Here is a 21,178-nt window from a genome sequence, read left to right on the forward strand (position 1 = left end):
TTTTTGGGAGACTTAAATATTCTTTGAAACGCTTACTTATATTGTGATTTGTTTTTTTTACGGCTAAAAATAAAAAATAATAATTAATGGTGGATTATTGATAATAATTACTCCCTCCGTTTCATATTAAGTGTCATTTTAGGATTTTTCACACATATTAAGATAATTCAGGATAAGCACTCAAATATTTACATTTTCTTTTAAGACCATTTCTCCATAGAATAATAACAATTTCAGTATTTTTGGGAAGACTGTTTGTATGCAAAAATATCATCGTATTGCGAACTTTGGTTTCTTCTATTCAATCACCCCACCTAATTATTCCTGAATTAATGTAAATTTGGTTTATATAGAAATTAAAGTTACATTAATTTATTGCTACTTAAACTAATTTCTTCTATTCAATCACCCCACCTAATTATTCCTAAAAGAAAATGCAATTTTGGCCTCGTGACAGACACATTGTGTCGTGAAGTCTTGTGCATAACGCATAACCACAAATCGACAAAAGTCGACGTATTAAGTAACAGAGGATAAATTGGTGTAATGTAAAACCTATACTAATCGACAAGAAATAGACATTGATATGATATTAGGAGTGTCAAAATGGGTATAAACCCATGAGTTTATCCTGTTTGTCTATTATTTTAATGGGTATGGGTTAAATTTTTATACTCATATAAATAAATAGGTTTTGATGGGTTCGTCATGACCATCAACAAGGGCATGAACTTGTAGTTTCCACATGAGGTAATTTGTGGGTGTAAGCTTGGTGACATTAGTCATATTAAGATTTAGAAGAGTCTGATTGTTTGCGGTGATGGTGTCTGTGGGGGGGAGATTTTGAGGAGCAGCCATGACGGCGAAAAAGAAAGAAAAATTTTGCTTTTGATATATTAGGGTTATGGATCGTGTTGCTCTGATACCATGTAAGAGCTGAATATGTTATCTATTGATGAGTGTTACAGAGACAATATATACAAGAGTGGGTAGGCTAACTATAGTAAGTCAATATTCTACAGAGTAAATGAGAGAGATTAAGGAGAGTGATTGAGTAGCATAATCAAAGGAGTTAGGTGATTTGATTCTCCGTAATACGTCCAATGGGTTTGTGGGTTTATCAGGGTAAACCCATTAGAGTTATGGGTTACCAATGGGTTGATAGAAAAAAACAAAAATAATATATATATGCATATAATATAATATAGATATATATTAATATGTAAATATTTTCTTTTTATAACTAATTTACGTAAAATATCTAAAATAAATATTAAGTTTTTCTACTTTGCTAAAAATAATAAAAGTAAACAATAATATATATGTCAATGATCTAAAATGAATGTGAAATTTTTCTATAATAACTAGAAATTAATTTTTTAAGCTTGAAAACTTTGGTTGGTTTTTTAATTCTATTTTATATAAATATATTATGGATTTAATATCAATTATTTTATTTATTTTATTTTTATGTGGATAACCCATATAACCCATTTAGCCATTAAGTTTTATATAATTGGGTTTGAGTATATAAATTCAACCCATTATAATAAATGGGTCGGATTGAACCTGTCCACAAAAGTCTCTAATCCATGTGGGTATGGGTCGGGTCGGGTCGGGTTATCCATTTTTGACACCCCTATATGATACCCCCGGGCCCGGTTTAACAGAGGATAGAGGGCGACTGGATGATATATATTTCTTTTAGTTTTATATTGGGCCAGGTCGTTTATGAAGGGTCCAAAAAAGGAGTTGCGATATTTTCATACTACAATATTTTTTAGACAGAGAACTGGGGTGTCAAAAAATTTAGGGTTTGGAAAATGATGAACTTATGGCGAATTGCAGCAGGAGGAGGTTCTCTTCATCTCTGGGAGAGAGGTATGAAAATGGCAAGAATGGCTCCAGCTTCTTCCTTTCCGTATGCTACTTCTGCTAAGAAACCCGCAAACCGGCGCCGGCAGATCGAGGGAGCTTTTTCTCCTGAGAAGAATAGTACTTTGGAGAAGCTGCGGTCACTTATGGGTGAGACCTTAGATTTCATAATGAGGGAGGAAGAGAAGAAGGGTGCCGTGTCATTCACTCATGCGGATCTCATCACCACGGCCGAGCAGCTTGACAAGGAAGGCAAACATGACTATGCCTTCGAGGTCTGTATCAATCTCATCTATCTATCTAACATTTGAATTATTCATTTCTTTTTTTTTTTCTTGAGATTTTTGTTACGATTGAATGAAAGTTTTGGTTTTTCTTTTTCTTTTTGCTTTTGTTTGTTAAGATCTTGGAGTGGATGGATAGAAAGAAGATGAGTTTTTCTCCCAAGGAGCTTCAACTTTTTGTTGGTATTATTGCCAAGGTTAAAGGCTTAGATGCTGCTGAAGCCTACTTCAAGAAAGTAGACCCAAACTTCAAGCAGGGGGATCCTGCTCGTTCCAAGAATTATCCTGCTTTCGCGAGACTCGTTATTTTGAACCATGAGTTTGAATTTCAAACTGGGGTAAGGCAATGGCGTTGTTCAAGAATTATCCTGCTGTTCGTCAGTATCGCAATGGCGTTGAGCTGGATGAGTGTTAGTTAAACTATTAGTTTGGTTGGTTGGTTGGCTTTCATATGTACATCTTTTCCTTGTTTCCTCCTCTTTTCCTTCTTTGTCATCATCTTCATGCCTCTTTTGCTCAGCTTCCTTCTGAATTATATATGTATCTCTTCTTAACTGGATGTGACCATCTTTATGTCTAATAATAATAGACCACTCTAGCTACTAGGTATATCATTGCACTTGCCTAAATTTTCGAAAATATATTATCCGTATTACATTGATTCAGATCGCTTTAGCAAAACTACTACAGACACATTTAAACGCAATCCAAGAAACAAAAAAAAAAAAACAGAGCTTTTTCTTGTTTCCCTCAAGTTGTCTTGGACGAATCTAGGCTAAGAGCTTTATGATCACAATATTCAACTAGCGCGAGGATGGGCATCAAACAGCATTGGTGCAACCAACTCTGCCCTGTCTGATGAAGTCGTGGAACGACCTAAGCCGAACCTGCTGCCTCGCACAAAACCTCTTGAAAGCATTATTAAGAAGCCTGTGAAATGATGGAGGAGCTGCCGCTTTGGTTTTCATGTTTGCTTGTTGATCAAACTGTGTTTTCTGATGGCTCAACTCTATATCCGCAGGTAAATGGTGCTTCAAATCTTAAAGAACGGGTCCGATTACATACGCCAAACATGGTTTACACTTTACATTGTGTTGGTCATTCTTCTTTGGTTATACATTTTTTCCTAATCGTCCGTGTGGGGGTAATGTTTGAGAATTCTTGCACAAGCATGAACACACTAAGCAGTCAGATGAGTGTGTTGTATGCAACAATAACCCTTTTTTTTTCTACCTTTTATGAACTTACGAAAACCAGTGACTTCAAGTAATTTCTCAAAGGGTTCTAGAGATTGCCATCTCAAAAGAACAATTCTTTCAGGTCAGAAAATATGATACTGAATCACACACACACGAGAAACTAGTAAGTGGTGACATACATATATGATTTAGATGGAATTAAAGGTTCTGCACCACAGACACCCAAGTGTTTTCATACATACTTATATATTTAAGCCTCTAAAGATGAAAACTATTCCAGCAGATTTGCATCCTCTTCTAACTGTTGTCTGATTTTTTGGCAGAGCTGCAAGAAAAAAAAGTACGTGGGTACCAGTAAATAAATTGAAGAAGACAATAGAGTCGGAGTCGAAGGAAACACAACATATAATAAAAGTTTGGAGAGTGTACTGTTGTAGTTGAGAAGCTTCTCAATCACATCAACATGAGTCGTTAGCATACGCATGCAGCAGAGTATCTGCCTACCTGGAGCGCATCAAGGGCGTCCCTGCTAAAAGAGAAGACGATATATTGTAATTTCATACCCAATGTGGAGCTTAAGCAACAGTAAGAAGAGCCTAAAGAAAGAATCTGCTCTAAAAACAAAACTTGCTTTCTGAAGCTAATTACAAGAACTGCAACACGGATTGAATATCTAGACACCAAGGCTAAAATACTTCTGCAGATGTCATCTAGTCTTCATTCAAACTTATATGTAACAGTCGCGATACAATCTACAAACTAAACAAGATAGACACAAATAGTCTCTTCCAGTAAACACATAAACATCAGATCATTAACTAAAACCTTTAAACCACTATTAATCTTTGGTTGATTTGCTTCTACAACAGAGTAAGTGGTGTTAACTAATCGCACACTACTACACGTATTAAACCATTCTACTCATGTTCAAACAAAGTAGTTTATATTATTCGCACAAAGTATGATTAGTCCAATAATAATCATGTAGATGGGCACAAGTCTAATTATCAAAAGCCATCAAGTTTTACTTTCTTCTAAGTAACTCTTGATTGCCCAATCTAGATAGGCACTCATAGTAATTTTAATCAAAAAGAAGTTAAGCGGATCCATCATCATCATTACCTGAAAATAAGAGCTAATGCGGATGTGATTGCAGGCATCAAGCTTGCCACAGCACACGAAACAGTGGCTGACTGCGACAGACCAAGCAAAAAGGAAAATTACATCAAACTCGCATTGCCAATTTAAAACCCAAAAAAAAAATATAGAATAGTAATTTAGCTAATGGTGATTATGTGCAACATACCTGAAAGAATATTTTTTCTATGTAGAAACATTTCAATTGTATTTTTTTTTTCTTTCTTTCGATAGTAATATAAGAGGAAATTTAAATGGACAACAGAAAATATTATAATAAATTAAGAAATTAATAGTGAGAAGACAAACCCCAGCAAACCATGATGAAATGATCCAGCTCATGGTTATTCAAAATTAGCTAAGTACAACTACAAATAATTCACATATATTTACGGAATAATTCAAGATAAGCACTAAAATATTTACATTTTTTTTTGAGATCCATTTCTTCATAGAATAATAACAACTTCAGTATTTTTGGGAGACTTAAATATTCTTTGAAACGCTTACTTATATTGTGATTTGTTTTTTTTACGGCTAAAAATAAAAAATAATAATTAATGGTGGATTATTGATAATAATTACTCCCTCCGTTTCATATTAAGTGTCATTCTAGGATTTTTCACGCATATTAAAAAAATCATTAAATTTTCTATCTTACCCTTTATTAATATATTATACAATTTTTTCTATTGGTCAATACATTAAATTAGTAGGGATAAAATTGGAAAGTTTACAAAACATTTACATTGGAAATATAAAATGACACTTATTTTGAAACAAAATTTACAGTCTAAAATGACACTTAATATGAAACGGAGGGAGTACTTAATTATTTCCGGGAGACTTTTAGACATTATTTCATATATGTAAAACAATGATAAAGTGTCTGTTACCTACCGACCTACGTGCATGTACTCCATATGATAGTTACATGATTTATGCAGTAATCATAGACGACGTGCATCGACGAGCGGTCCACGACCACGACGTAAGGTTTACGGTCCACGACGTAAGGATTACGGGTCAGATTTTATTTTATCAGCTGTTTTTTTTTTTTTTTTCAATAATATATTTAGATCGATGGTTTAAGAATTAGATGTGGAATGATTCGAATCTAAAGCGAATAATAAAGATATATGATTTACGTCCTTTTGTTTGGTCGACAACACATATGATTTAAGTCCTAATATATATAAAATGATTTACTGTACATGCTACCTTGTAAAATACGATATGTAAAACGAAACTTTAACTGAAACAAAAGTTAAATGTTGAAGAATTTAAGACACAACCACAGCTCCCCACATCACGTGCACTATTTCTTCGTTCCATAGCAAAGTAGAACAATGCATTTACTAAGTTGTCAGTTTATAATCAGAAAAAGAGGTCAATTTATTATTTCATTTAAATCTGTTTTTTTTTTTTTTCTTTAAAGGCAAAGCTGTAAAAGAATGAATGAAAGTTTTGAAACCTAATAAAATCTCACTTAATTGTAGTATTTACATTCCAGTCAATGAGTCAACAAATAGCTCTATAAGTACGTTCTTTAGATATACGGTCATTAGATTACCACATACGTTACATATCATAAAATTAAAGTAGACTATTATTGCAAGTCACATGAATTAATTTATTTATTTGGTAGCAAAATAAATTTAAAATTGTTAATAAATTATACTCCCTCTGTTTCATAATAAGTGTCATTTTGACACTTTACACACAAATGAAGAAAACATATTTAAATATCTCTTATACCCTTAAAATTGATATTGACTCTTGATATTTTTCAATGAATATGAGGTTAAAGTTGGAAATTTATGCTTAATATTACATTGAAAATCTAAAATGACACTTAATTTGAAACAAAAAAATCAGGCCAAAATGACACTCTTTGTGAAACAGAGGGAGTACTAATAACAAGCTCCGCCATTTGAATGTTTAATTTAATTTATTTATTAGGTGTATTAAAATCCAAATCAAACCGAAAAGAAACAAAACAGACAATAATTTCTTTTGGGTCCAGTTTATATTCAAAATATGGACCAAATACCCTTTTTTATTTTTTAGTCGACCTTGGATTAACATGTAGCATCAAACTAACTCTAAAATAAATATTCCATGTAATCATAATTGGTTGTAAATTTATCTATAATTAAAAAAATTTAATAGAATAATTATTAAGATGATTATTACAATCTCGAATTATACGGGAACATCAAAGACACAGATCCAAAAGAAAAAATTCACTTTCTAACCCATTCAGCTTTTAGACGAGTCCCCAACGAACGCGTGTCAACACCGTCACGTGCCGTCCACTCCGTCACGTGCCAGATCTGTATAAATCAAAGCGACTTGTTTCTTCTCTATTTCAAACACACACTCACCGACGCGATCCGATCTCAATCTCATCCCCTTCCCCTCTGAAACCATGGTTGAGCCGGCGAACACCGTTGGAATCCCGGTGAACCAAACAGCGTTGTTGAAAGATGAGCTCGATATCGTGATTCCGACAATCAGAAACCTCGATTTCCTCGAGATGTGGAGACCTTTCCTTCAGCCTTACCATCTCATCATCGTCCAAGATGGAGATCCAACGAAGAAGATCCATGTTCCTGAAGGTTACGACTACGAGCTTTACAACAGGGACGATATCAACCGTATCCTTGGACCTAAAGCTTCGTGTATCTCCTTTAAGGATTCTGCTTGTCGCTGCTTTGGTTACATGATGTCTAAGAAGAAGTATATCTTCACCATTGATGACGATTGCTTCGTAAGTTTCCCCCAAAATTTTGAGAGTTTTGTCAATTTTGGTTTCAGATCTGCTTTTTTTTTTTTTTTGGTCATTGATTTCAATTTTGTAGATTTGATTAGAGAATTAAGTAACTGAGTCACTGAATTTGATGGATCTTATTGTTTGAATAGGCAATTCAATGGTTTTTGTTCTAGATCTGGTTTGGTGTGTTTCGATCTGTTTTTCACTTAGCGTCACTTTTGTTGACGACATTGTTGTTGAGCTCATTATAGCTACCTTTACGATATGGTTGCACGTCATTGTTCATTGCTTTTTCTACCTTTTTGAGATTTGTGTGGGTCATATTAAAGGATGAGTCTTGATTACGCCTGTGTTTAGTTTTAATTTATATGTTTTCTTTAATGTGTTGTTATATAGGTTGCTAAGGATCCATCTGGGAAAGCAGTGAATGCTCTTGAGCAACACATCAAGAACCTTCTCTGCCCATCGTCTCCCTTTTTCTTCAACACTTTGTATGATCCTTACCGTGAAGGTGCTGATTTCGTTCGTGGATACCCTTTCAGTCTACGTGAAGGTGTTTCCACTGCTGTTTCTCATGGTCTTTGGCTTAACATCCCTGATTACGACGCTCCTACTCAACTCGTTAAGCCTAAGGAGAGGAACACCAGGTGATTTGATGATAGTTAAAATCTGTTTTATATGAGTTTTGTCAGAAACTTGGAATGTATGTCTTTGTGTGCTAACTATTTTGATATGTTTAGGTATGTGGATGCTGTCATGACCATCCCAAAGGGAACACTTTTCCCAATGTGCGGTATGAATTTGGCTTTCGACCGTGATTTGATTGGCCCAGCTATGTACTTTGGTCTCATGGGTGATGGTCAGCCTATTGGTCGTTACGACGATATGTGGGCTGGTTGGTGCATCAAGGTAATTTCTTCTAATGATTGAGTGGAACAGTTGAAATTTTAAGGATATGAATAACATAGCTTGATATGAAGCACATAACTCTGTACTTAGCTTGTTTGGGATGAATCTTTTTATAGGTGATCTGTGACCACTTGAGTTTGGGAGTGAAGACCGGTTTGCCATACATCTACCACAGCAAAGCGAGCAACCCTTTCGTGAACCTGAAGAAGGAATACAAAGGAATCTTCTGGCAGGAGGAGATCATTCCCTTCTTCCAGAACGTAAAGCTATCGAAAGAAGCTGTTACTGTTCAGCAATGCTACATTGAGCTCTCAAAGATGGTCAAGGAGAAGTTGAGCTCCTTAGACCCCTACTTTGACAAGCTTGCAGACGCCATGGTTACATGGATTGAAGCTTGGGATGAGCTTAACCCACCAGCTACAGCAGCCACTGCCAAAGCTTGAGCAGTATGAGCCAAAAAGAAAAAACCACCACAGTTTTGGTTATTTTTAGCTCAAATTATCTTTTACTTTTAAATTTCGGATTTTTATGAACCTTTCTTGTTTTACTCTTTACACTTTTGAGTAGTTGTTATCATCAGTACCCTTCTCATTGTCCGACTATGGTTTTTGCATTTGGATTTAAATTGTCACCGGTTTATTTATAAGCAATGGTGGATTTGTAGTACTATTTTCTGAGTTTTTCCTTTTGTTTCATTAATAAAAAAGCCTTTCGCAGGTGTTTACAAAATCCATCATCAGATTCATAGGTATTTCGTTAAATTTGAACTTAAAGTAAAAAAGGCCATTGCTTTTGACAGAGCTTTCACAATTTGTCGGTACTTGAGATATATATCATAGCTTCATAAATCATAAATATCTACCTCAATTAATAAACCGGAATCTGAATATGCTTTTGGAACATCCCTAGAACCAAACGGTGCAGACCTGACCCGGTTGCGTAAGATCCAAATTCATATTCTGGTAGATAGTCAAGCCCATTTATCATACTACGGGCCTGGTACTATTTTGAACCGACCTCTCTCTATTTCTACACAAGTTACTAAAAAGTTAAAACTTAAAAAGGAGCAAGAGGAGGAGAGTAGATTATTCATTAATTAGGGTTTTTCTAAACCGTAGCAAGCCACCATGATAACGAGAAGTCAAACCAAGAAGTTGAAAGCGGAGAAGGATTCACAAGCACTTGCAACCTCAAAAAAAGGTAACGAAGATGTTGTTCCTTTGGACCTAGCTATCGAGATATTCAGGAGATTGCCTTGGAAATCCGTAGCTAGGTTTCTCCGACTATCCAAGTCATGGGAAAAAATGATCCGCAGTCGAGATTTCATGACGTCTTACCCGTTTAGGTCTTCGACGCAGCCTCGTCTCTTAGTGGTTTTCGTTGATTTAGATAGAAAAAGGGAACGTCAAGATTGGTACTTCTTCTCTCCGTCTTCCTCTTCGACGTCTTCACTTTCACGTGTTTCATGTCCCTTTCCAGACCCTGAGGCAGTCGAGTACCATTCTCATTATGTTAATGGCTTGATAAGCCTTGGTTATGGTCTAGAGAAAACCATAACAAACCCTAGCACAGGTAAATCCAAAACTTTACCTATAGTCAAAAGACTCAAAACCAGCAGTATGGTGGCCACAAGTTTTTTCGGGTACGATCCAGTTAATGATAAATACAAAGTATTGGTACTTTGCATGAAGGAAAAAACTCAACGCCCTGGCCTCCATGATTTAAAACATTCATCTCATCAGCATCAAGTATTCACGCTGGGAGCTAAAAAGGAAGCATGGAAACAAATCACGTATAGAATTCCACATACACCTCTGTCTAACAGTGTGTGCATAGATGGTGTTTTGTATTATATTGCTAAAACTGGCGCTGAATTTCAACTGAGCTTAATGAGATTCGATTTGGGGTCTGAGCAGTTGGATCTTTTTACCAGTTTATCCGCAGCCATCAACCCTATACGTGTGGATGTTTCTTCTACATTAATAAGCTACGAGGGTAAAGTAGCCTTACCCATGAAGTTTTCAGCATATAATTTTGACGTGTGGGTTATGGATCAGCATGCCAAAGAACATGGATGGTTGAAGAAAAGCTTCAGTATCGAGCCTTGGAAGAGTTTACCACAGTTGGATCGTTTACACATCAGAGGCACTACTCAGACGGGCGAGTTCATTTTGGCACCACGGTACTATTCTGATGAATTTAATGTTATCCATTACAATCCCGACACGGAAAGTTTTAGAAGCACTAAGGTTGAAGTATATGAAGATCATGAGTTCAAGCGTCGTGGTACAAGAGCATTAGTTTTTTCGGATTACGTAGAGAGTCTTATAGGTTGCTGTAGGAGAGACATGACATGAGTGTCAAGTTTTAATAATACCTTTCATATTTGAAATGTTTGCATTTTTTTTTTTGGTGAATATGAAATGTTTGCATTGATAGACTTGTTTTTTTGGAAATTTTTGTCACTTTATTGCTTGAATTCATCAACCAGTTGGATTTGTCTGCTTGCTGTCTCCGATTTTCACACAATTATATGAATTCTCTGTTTTAGAGGTTCTTTATGTGAATGAATCATTTATCATTTATGATATTAGTGCTTTTTTTTACATGAAAAACATCTGATTTATTTAACCGAAAACTTGTGTAGTGAAATTTTGTTCAAGATAATATTTCTCTTCTTAAATCCTTTATATCCATTATATAGATGTGAGTATGCGACTATAAATAAATTACCAAATAATTACCATCTCCTGATGAGATTCTTAGACATTGTGGACTGTGCCCTTTCTTCTTCTTCTTATAAAGAAATTGGTTCAAATTAGATTCTCAAGTCGCTTTTCTTTTCTTTTAGCATCAAATCAGTGTAAGGTTACTGTCACGTATTTTCAGTCAACCAATTTAACATTAACTAACAACGTCTTTACACTCCTGGTTAATTTACCCAATTTGTGCAAATCAAGGATGCATATCCCTGAAGACCGGACCAGGCCGGTTACGTATAAGATCCATATTAACAGCCAGCCGGGTAGGTAAAAAAAAAAGACATTTTATAAACCTAGTCTCCCATATTTATATAGCTTTACTACGCAGCTGAAATAACAGAGCAAAAGCAAAGGATAGACAGAAAAAACTCTAGGGTTTCGAAAACAGAAGCGATCGATCATGAGAAGAAGATACAGCAAAAAGACCAAAACCGTGCACGAAAACATCGTACAAACGTCGGAAGAAAGAGCCAACTTTGACGAGCTCCCTCATGACCTAGAGATCGAGATTTTTGGGAGATTGCCCTTGAAATCTCTGGCTAGGTTTCTCACAGTATCCAAGTTATGGGCAACAACTATACGCAGTCCAGATTTCATCAGATCTTACCCGCGTGGATCGTCGTGGCAACCTCGTACCCTAATAGCTGCTGACCTCGATTCAAACGGATCCGGAGGGGCGACGGGAAATTTGTACTTCTTCAAGCGGCCGTCATCATCATCGCCAATGTCTTTTATATCACGTCTGACCTGTCCGGTCAAGTATGATCAGCTCATGGAGTGCAATTATCATCATGTTAATGGACTGATAAGCGTAGGATATGGTCAAGAGCAAATCGTATTTAACCCCATCACTGGTAAATCCATAACTTTACCACGTGCCAGAACAAGGAGAAAGCTGGTAAAAAGTTTCTTCGGGTATGACCCTGTTAGTGATGAATTCAAAGTTGTGTGCATGACAGAAAACATGTATGGTCGTCATCATGAAGAACCATCATCGGAACATCAAGTGTTGACGTTTACATTGGGAGCTGAATCATCAGCTGATGTAAAGAAATCATGGCAAATGATAAATTGTAGCATTCCTCACCGTCCTTGCTCTAACGGTGTGTGCATAAATGGTGTTGTGTATTATGTTGCTAGAACAGGGGCAGAGATGTCGCATATGAGGTGAATGAGGTTTGCTCTGAGGCCTGGTGACAGTTTGGATCTTTTTACTAGTTTACCTGAAGAGATTAAAACTTCAAGTCTATCTAATCTCTTTTTGATAAACTACGAGGGGAAAGTAGCCATATCCACTCATACTTCATTCTATACATATGATGTGTGGGTTATGAATCAGGAAGGTGGAAAACATGAATGGTTGAAGAAGATAACTTTCAGTATTGAACCTTCCGATTGGACGAGATTATTCGACAATTTATACGTGACAGGCGCTACTCATACGGGTGAGATTATTTTAGCACCAACGCACTATAGTGATGCGTTTTATATCTTCCATTACAATCCTGACAAGAAAAGTTGTAGAAAGATTCATATTCAAGTATCCGCACGCTATAGGGTTAAGTTGTATCGTAGAAGAGCTTATGTTTTTTCGGATTACGTTGACAGTGTTAGGTTGTTGTAGGAGAGATCAGTTGAAAGTAGCCCTGGGTTTTCGGAAATTTCGGTTTGTTCGGAACGGCTTATTCGGTTTACGGGTTTAATCGGTAATCTGAAAACTGATCCGAATGATTCCGAACAAAGTTTCGGGTCGGGTTAAACGGTAGTCGGGGTAATCAGTTCGGTTTTCTGAATAAAATGTCAATCCGAATTAAACCGAGATACAATAGATTTCGGTTTTTCTAAACCGAACTAGCCAAAAAAATTGAGACTTTGCTCATCAGCATCCAGCTTCCTCCTCCATGTTAGCCTCGTGACCATCAGCATCCATCTACAAAACATCACAAGTTAACCATTAAAGAAGTTCAAAACAAATAACCCATCTCTAACTAAAGCAAAACAAAACAAGCGTTTAACAGAAACCCTAGTTTGTTGTTAATTTCATCTTTCAAATTCAAAACTAACAACCCAGAAGACGAAACTAGAAGAAATTTAGGAAAATAAATCGGTTTCAAAAAAATTGGGGTTAAACTACTCGACGATTTGGGGTTAAACTACTCGAAGAAATGAACACAAATCCAAGTTAAATACATAAACAAGAAAGATTAGAAGAAGAAGAGGTTACCTTTTCGAATTTTCGAAATTAGGGTTAACCAACAGATGATTTCTCAACCACGATTCGATGTAAGACGATGAAGATGAAGGAGAACAACAGAATAAGAACTTTTGATGTTACAAGACGGAGAAGAACAGAAGAAGAAGATAAACGTGAGATCGAGTTTTGGTTGCTCGATGAATCGCCTTCGAGAGAGAACCAAGGGAGCAGCCGCGTGAGAGAGACAAATGATTAGGGTTAATGAGTTTAGGTATTTATACTTCGGTTTAGTAAAACCGATCGGAAATCAGGCACCGAACCGAATTGCCCCGAAACCGAATTGTCAATTTTAATTCCCCCGATCTCCCTCTACACTCCCGGTTTCCGAACACCGAAACAATCGGTTTACTCGGTTCGTTTCGAACAAACCGAACCGAAAACCCAGGGCTAGTTGAAAGGGTCTTTGATACCCATAATTTATTTTTCTTTTTTTACTTTCCTCCATTAATTATTATTATTACTAGGTACAGAGCCCTCACAATATCGCGAGGAAGTAAAATATTTATTACAAAAATTCTTTAATTAAATTTATTTATTAAACTATTGGTATTCTTAAACTATTAAACAAAAACTTCAAAAACATACAAATTTGAAACAGTCTTTATTGAAAAAATTCTTTAAAGATTAAATAAATAATCAATGCTACACACATCAAATTAAACAAATTTTTACGATTAACTGCCATGAAATAACATTACAGTCGTATTATTTTATTCGCTTTTATTCGTCTTAACCTTTCGTTCACATCTTTTCAATGTAACCTTTTATCTATATCTTTTCGTTGTAATTTTTCGTAAAATATTTTTTTAATTTCTGAAAAATGAATAAATGCAATTTACTGTCATGTCTTCTCTTCTTAACCTTACAGTCATATTTTCGTATATTTTATGAACCGTTACAACTTATTATCTTGTTGTCAAATATGATATGTAAATAATTATATTTAAATTTTTTTTTGTTTTTGTTTTAAATGATAAAATTATGAATACATTGTATAAAACACTATAAATTTCTTTAATAATCATAAAATAAATTAAATATTAAAAATATTAATTGAGTACCATTCTTAAAATGACATAATGATTTGTTTAAATTCATTTCTATTAATTATTTTAATCTTTTTTTAGCATAACTCGAACATATTTCTATTTTTAAAATCAATTTTTACTTCATAAAAAATGAATATCAATATTACAATTCAGTCAATCAGTAAGAAAATTACCAATCCTCTCAAATTTAAATATAACTAAACAGAAAATTATCAAATATTTTATTTATTTGAATCAAAATTCGGTTATATATTCATATAAAAAGGAATACATCTATTTTCATAAAGGTAGTATTGTAAATGTATATATAATAGAAAAAACTATCGTTTTATATAAAACAACCTATAGTCATTAAACATTTTGGCAATTATAGTAGATTATATATACATGGTTAATCCAATATTGATTGTACTTATTGCTTATTTTTTTCCGCGTAAGTTGCTGGTTAATTATCCCGAGTCACACTTAAATAAATAATATAATAAATATTAGAGGGAAACAATAATAGTTAGAACTTATAACAATAATATTTAGGTGTATGATGTAGCAATGTGTGCGTCTAAGGAAGATGGTCGGCCAAGGACGGCCGGGTTCATTGCTCTCACACGCTCCTCTCTTTTTGGCAGTCAGAATCCAATACATTTTCAAAATTTTATAATATTTCATATTCAGTATCTTTTGCTGTTAAGATTTTAATTTGAGTGTATTATGACTAGAACTAAATATAAAAATTCCCTTAACCTATATGAAGTTGTAGATAAGTCTTTGTCTTCAAGATAGTTTATTGGACAATCATCTCAATCGTCAATCTTTCTGTTGATCACCAGTTTTCCATCTCCCAATAAACTGAATATTCCCAACTGTAGAAAATATAATAGAACGAACTGTAATACTTTATTTTTATTGTTACCTTGATATTTCGTAATCAGATATTTTTTTTAAAAATAGAAAAATAGAAATCCATATTGTTTTCTATAATACAATTAGTTTTCTAATCAAAAAGCATAGAGTAGACAAATATATATATATATATATATATATATATATATATACTTGTGACAAAAAAATAAACAAACATATACGAGCCAATATGCTCACATTTTCTAAAAAACCAACTTGAACCACATTTTTTAAGAGCTAAAAACAAAAATTTCGGTTTGGATTCGTACCAATAGAATGATAACCCTCAATGAATAGATGGTTGTATACCAAGAGATTGAATATAATTAAATATTACAATGATTAACAAAATATATCAAACTGCAATAAATTTTCCACAATGATGAGACGTCATTTCTAACAAATTCTCTTTTAACTAATACGAATATAAAGAAAATTTGAATACAATGATAAGAAGTTATTTATATATAGATTTATAAAGATGTGAACATTTGAATAGACACAAATCTATATTCAACAGGCACAAATTTTTAGAGAGACACAACTGTGAAAAAATTTGTCAAAAATATAAAACAAAGAAAAATTGAATACAATGATGAAAAGTCACTTATATATAAATTTATAAAGATGTGAACATTTGGATAGACACAACTGTTTGGAAGAGACACAGCTGTTTGTAAGAGACACAACTCTACATTTAACAGACACAACTTTTTAGAGAGATGCAACCGTTGAAATTTTCTGTCAAATATATATATATATATATATATTACAAATTACTACAAAAAACCGCAACTGTTGTTGGCATTTTTTCAGATTGTTATTATTATATTTAAATACAATGATGAGAAGTTATTTATATATAAATTTCTAAAGATGCGAACATTTGAATAGACACAACTGTTTGTAAAAGACATTACTCTATATTCAAGAGACACAACTGTAAAAAATTTCTGTCAAAAATATAAAAGAAATAAAATTTGAATACAATGATGAGAAGTCACTTATATATAAATTTATAAAGATGTGAACATTTGAATAGACATAACTATTTATAAGAGACACAACTCTACATTTAATAAACGCAACTTTTTAAAGAGATGCAACTGTTGAAATTTTCTGTCAAAAATATATATATTTACGAAAATGTACTACGAAAAATCTCAATTGTTTTTGGTATTTCTTCAGATTGTTATTATTACATTTGAATACATTGATGAGAAATTATTTATATATAGATTTCTAAAGATGCAAACATTTGAATAGATACAACTGTTTGTAAAAGACACAATTCTGTATTCAACAGACGCAACTTTTTAGAGATACACAACTGTAAAAAATTTCTGTCAAAATATAAAATAAAGAAAATTTGAATACAATGATGAGAAGTCACTTAAATATAAATTTATAAAGATGTGAACATATAAATAGACACAACTGTTTATCAGAGACATAACTTTGCATTTAACAGACACAACTTTTTAAAGAGATGCAACCGTTGAAATTTTCTATATATATATATATAAATATTTTACGAAAAGGTACGACAAAAAATCGCAACTGTTGTTGGTATTTTATTAGATTGTTATTATTATATTTGAATACAATGATGAGAAGTTATTTATATATAGGTTTTTAAAGATGTGAACATTTGAATAGACACAATTGTTTGTAAAAAACACAACTTTATATTCAACAGACGCAACTTTTTAGAGAGACGCAACTATAAAAAATTTCTGTCAAAAATGTAAAATAAATAAAATTTGAATACAATGATAAGAAATCATTTATATATAAATTTATAAAGATGTGAACATTTGAATAGATACAACTGTTTGTAAGAGATACAACTCTACATTTAACAAACACAACTTTTTAAATAGATGCAACCTTTGGAATTTTATATCAAAAAAAATTTTATATATATATTTTATGAAAATGTACGATGAAAAATTGCAACTGTTGGCATTTTTTCAGCAATTTTTCAGATTGTTATTATTATATAGATTATTATTTTTCTCAAAGTTTGACTCATTTTTTTTGTTGGTAAAGTTACAATCCCGACATGAATAGTTTTACTAGGACTATGGTACACGAGCTATGGTATTTTCGGACTACGTAGATAATTTCGACTCTAGTAAACAAAACCCATAAATGTGAAAAGTCTCAGATCGTGTTTTTATTTTTGGCAATTCCAATTTACAGTTTTCAATTTTGGTTGGCTTCACCTTCACTACCTATTAGTTCTTTAATTTGTTTCCTAGAAAAAAACCCCAATCATAAAAGTAACAAATAAAAGTTTCGTCCTTAAACGTCTTGAATACACTGGAATCTACTAACCGCGAACATACTAGTTAGTTGCTATAACACCAAACTATTCACACACGAACACATTGCTTCTTTAAAACTTCTGAAAAGCATACAGATAACCAAAAAAAAATTGCAAAAGTTACATGTTTGCGATTGTTGTAACAAAAGGCACCAGTCTCCTATAATCTCTTCTTCCTAGAGCGCAATTATCAAGAACCCGACCCAACATCAGTGCCGTGCCAATGATTCTAGAGGCTTGGGGCGAAATTTTGTAATGTAAAATTTTAGAAAACTTAACTAACAATATATCACCTAAAATTTGTGTTAAACTAAAAATTTATAGAGTTTTTGAATCAAATACTAAGAATTATAAAAGATAATAACAAAAAGAATAATTATTATGATGATAAAATTCAAATTTGTAGTTAAAAACACTTAAACATTGAAATTAACTGAATAAATCTATAAATATATTTGTCAAATGTGGCCTAAAAAAAATATGATCGAGGATGTGGCCTAGGGCTATTGCCCATTTTTTATTAAGTAAGCACGGCACTGCCCAACATTAGCCTCGTGTTCTGCAAAGCCACATCTCTCGGAGGTATCCCTGACTCTGCCGCAGCACCTAGAGGGAAAGTAGACTAGCACTTAGCACATACGTTACATATCATAAAAATAAAGTAGACTATATATTACTGCAAGTCACATGACTTAATTAATTTGGTAGCAAAATAAATTTAAAATTGTCAATAAATACAAAGCTCCACCATTTGAATGTTTAATTTAATTTATTTATTAGGTGTATTAATCCAAATCACATTAATTTTTTCGGGTACGATCCAGTTAATGATGAATACAAAGTATTGGTACTTTGCATGAAGGAAAAAACTAAACGCCGTGGCCTCGTAGAATTAGAACAATCATCTCATCAGCATCAAGTATTCACGCTGGGAGCTAAAAAGGAAGCATGGAGAAGGATCACGTATAGAATTCCACATACACCTCTGTCTAACAGTGTGTGCATAGATGGTGTTTTGTATTATGTTGCTAAAACTGGCGCTGAGTTGTTGCAACTGAGCTTAATGAGATTCGATTTGGGGTCTGAGCAGTTGGATCTTTTTACTAGTTTATCCGCAGCCATCAACCCTATACGTGTGGATGTTTCTTGTACATTAATAAGCTACGAGGGTAAAGTAGCCTTACCCATGAAGTTTTCACCTTATAAATTTGACGTGTGGGTTATGGACCAACATGCCAAAGAACATGGATGGTTGAAGAAAAGCTTCAGTATCGAGCCTTGGAATTACACATCAGAGGCACTACTCAGACGGGCGAGTTCATTTTGGCACCACGGTACTATTCTGATGAATTTAATGTTATCCATTACAATCCCGACACGGGTAGTTTTAGAAGCACTAAGGGCATCTTTATAGGCATAACAGTTTTTGGTGTTCTTAGATTAAATAAATTAGGAAAATAATCTAAGATCAGTAGTTAAGATCTTTTGCTAAAAAATTAGTTATAGGGAGAACATGTTTAAGATCTTAAGATTTAATAATATAATATTCTTAAACATATTACAATTATAAAATCTAAAAAATTTGGTATATAATAGTAGAATTAAACTTATTACAATTATATAATATTTTTAATCATATTCTTAAATTTATAAACTTATAAATTATAAAAATTATAAAAAAATATTTAAATTTCAAAGTTACAAAACTTTTACTAAAATTCATAATACAATACCAAATTTTTATGAAACAACAAAACATTGTAAATAAAATTTTTTAAAAAAACCAAACAAAGAAACATGGTGTTTAGGGATCTCTTCTACAGCTTGAAGTTGAAGGAAGACCATTTGAAGCTTCCACTGGATTTTCCTGTAACTAGTTTTGGTAGACATCACACTATAACAAGATGTAAACTTCCCTTCTATTAAATCATTCTTCTGTTTAACATAAGAAACTGAAAAAAAATCAAACATTGTCTATTTACTTCTCTGCAAGACGACTTCAATCTTCATAGGATCAAGCTAGACATTTTGAGTGGAAAGTCCTGATACTATATCTCAAAGAAACGAAGCTCAACCATGAATTATTTCTGTTGTGGGGAGAACCAAGCAACAGCCTTGGCAGAAGCAAGCACTTGAATAGCATATTCCATAGCAAATACTGTCTTATCTACAGTCACGGGGTTAGCTCCATTCTTCAGATCAATCTGAATTCTAGACTCCACTCTGAAACTAAACGGTCCAACAATCTGCAACCATCAACTAGAGGCAGCCTGAAAACACCAGTGAATCCAAAACCTGAAAGTATTCAAAACAGAAACTGCAGTTTCCAAAACCAAAACCTGCAAGAAGAAAAAAACAGAACCTGCAGTTTTATAAACCAAAACCAGAAAGTATTAACTGCAGTTTTCAAAACCAAAACCTGTTTGAACAAAAACAGAACCTGTAGTTTTAAAAATCAAATCCCTGCAGTTTTAAAACCAAAACCTTCGAGTTTTCTTGTAATGTCCATTGAAAGTTTCGTTCTACAAGAAAGAAGGAACGCATCATTTAAGATTACAGTCATGAAAGCAAAGAAGGGAAGAAACATCAAACGAAAGATTACAGTAATAATGCACCATGAATCTGTTAACAATAGAGGACCATGACATCATTATCGACTAATGATTTTCATTACATCTCTAAAGTGAAAGGCTAGCGAATGAAAGAGCTCTGTAGTACCAAGTTGCTAACATACTACCTGTTTTCTATATGGAAAACTAGGAACTTCATGTGATTCAGGAAATGAAACTAATCCATTTGCTCAAAGATAATATAAGCCAACCAAACTTCTCCTCCCTCATCTTAAAACTCTCACATCAATCCTTAAAACAAATAAGAATATTCAAAAGCTGACCTTGAGTCCAGGAACATAATCACCACACTTGTAGTAAGATGGACTCTTCATGGCTCTCCATTCAGCAGTTCCCATTACATCTACACAAATCAATCCAATTCAATCGCACCATTACAAAACCTCCAAAAAAAAAAATGAAAGCAATTCAATCGCACCTGATGCTTTTCCTTCTTAGCATCTATCATCGATACAGAGCTTTGAATGTTGTACACCATAACATCATCGGCTTTAGCTAAGGCCATCTCGACAAAGAACGAACCTGATACTCCCATTCAGCTGCAATGGCCTTAGCGAGAGCCAAAGAACGAAGCTTAAGAGGTCTTTTGGAAGGGGTTTTAAGGGTTCTGTTATCGAGCATCACAGTCCATCTTTCTCGAACGTAAACGACGAAGACGAAGAAGATTCTGATGTTGACGAAAAACATACTCGTAATAACAATAGCTTTAACATCATTCCTGCTCAAAGCCTCCTCGTAGTTACTCTTGAGGTTGTATAGTACTGTAAATTAAAGCAGACACACAGGATTCCACATAATCAGATCATTAAGTTCGATCCGGAAAGCTGAATTGCAATTTTCGGAGATCAATCGAAACCATATAAAAGCGACAATCAAACAACGAAATTGACCTAGAAATCTGATGAAATTAGAGAGGAGTATCGTCGAAAGAGAGAGAATTGACAGGAGGATTGATGAGTGTGATGACGGCAACGGCCTTCGTGAATCCATTCTTCTTTCTTCACCTTCATCTCTTCTAAAATTTTTTTTAAGTCTCTCTCTCAATCTCAACCATTACGGTAATGCCACGTAGAC

At 33.7% G+C, this 21,178-nt stretch overlaps 2 protein-coding genes, 1 long non-coding RNA gene and 2 pseudogenes across 4 annotated transcripts; 4 read left to right on the top strand and 1 right to left on the bottom strand.

The window, feature by feature from the left end:
• Positions 1 to 1,722: 1,722 nt before the first annotated feature.
• Positions 1,723 to 2,768, top strand: LOC104773452 (uncharacterized). The gene is made up of 2 exons (XM_010498064.3): positions 1,723 to 2,150; positions 2,279 to 2,768. The coding sequence occupies exons 1-2, from the start codon at positions 1,824 to 1,826 to the stop codon at positions 2,576 to 2,578; spliced, it is 627 nt and encodes a 208-aa protein (XP_010496366.1). The 5' UTR covers positions 1,723 to 1,823; the 3' UTR covers positions 2,579 to 2,768.
• A 3,909-nt stretch (positions 2,769 to 6,677) lies between these two features.
• Positions 6,678 to 8,909, top strand: LOC104769810 (UDP-arabinopyranose mutase 2). Its single transcript, XM_010494105.3, has 4 exons — positions 6,678 to 7,268; positions 7,668 to 7,918; positions 8,012 to 8,180; positions 8,297 to 8,909. The coding sequence occupies exons 1-4, from the start codon at positions 6,927 to 6,929 to the stop codon at positions 8,621 to 8,623; spliced, it is 1,089 nt and encodes a 362-aa protein (XP_010492407.1). The 5' UTR covers positions 6,678 to 6,926; the 3' UTR covers positions 8,624 to 8,909.
• A 398-nt stretch (positions 8,910 to 9,307) lies between these two features.
• Positions 9,308 to 10,537, top strand: LOC104772270 (F-box protein At4g11590 pseudogene; annotated as a pseudogene).
• An 805-nt stretch (positions 10,538 to 11,342) lies between these two features.
• LOC104772271 (putative F-box protein At5g15660 pseudogene) lies at positions 11,343 to 12,566 on the top strand (annotated as a pseudogene).
• A 6,592-nt stretch (positions 12,567 to 19,158) lies between these two features.
• LOC104769811 (uncharacterized) lies at positions 19,159 to 21,178 on the bottom strand. 2 transcript variants are annotated; one of them, XR_764437.3, is made up of 5 exons: positions 20,995 to 21,178; positions 20,523 to 20,865; positions 20,368 to 20,447; positions 19,915 to 19,996; positions 19,159 to 19,813 (listed from the first exon to the last, which is right to left on the bottom strand). It is a non-coding gene; the product is annotated as an uncharacterized LOC104769811 (long non-coding RNA). The 2 variants fall into 2 exon arrangements; XR_015593275.1 differs by lacking the exon at positions 19,915 to 19,996.

Source organism: Camelina sativa, chromosome 20 (genome assembly GCF_030686135.1).
Source record: "Camelina sativa cultivar CO46 ecotype springtype chromosome 20, ASM3068613v1".
NCBI classification, from domain to species: domain Eukaryota; kingdom Viridiplantae; phylum Streptophyta; class Magnoliopsida; order Brassicales; family Brassicaceae; genus Camelina; species Camelina sativa.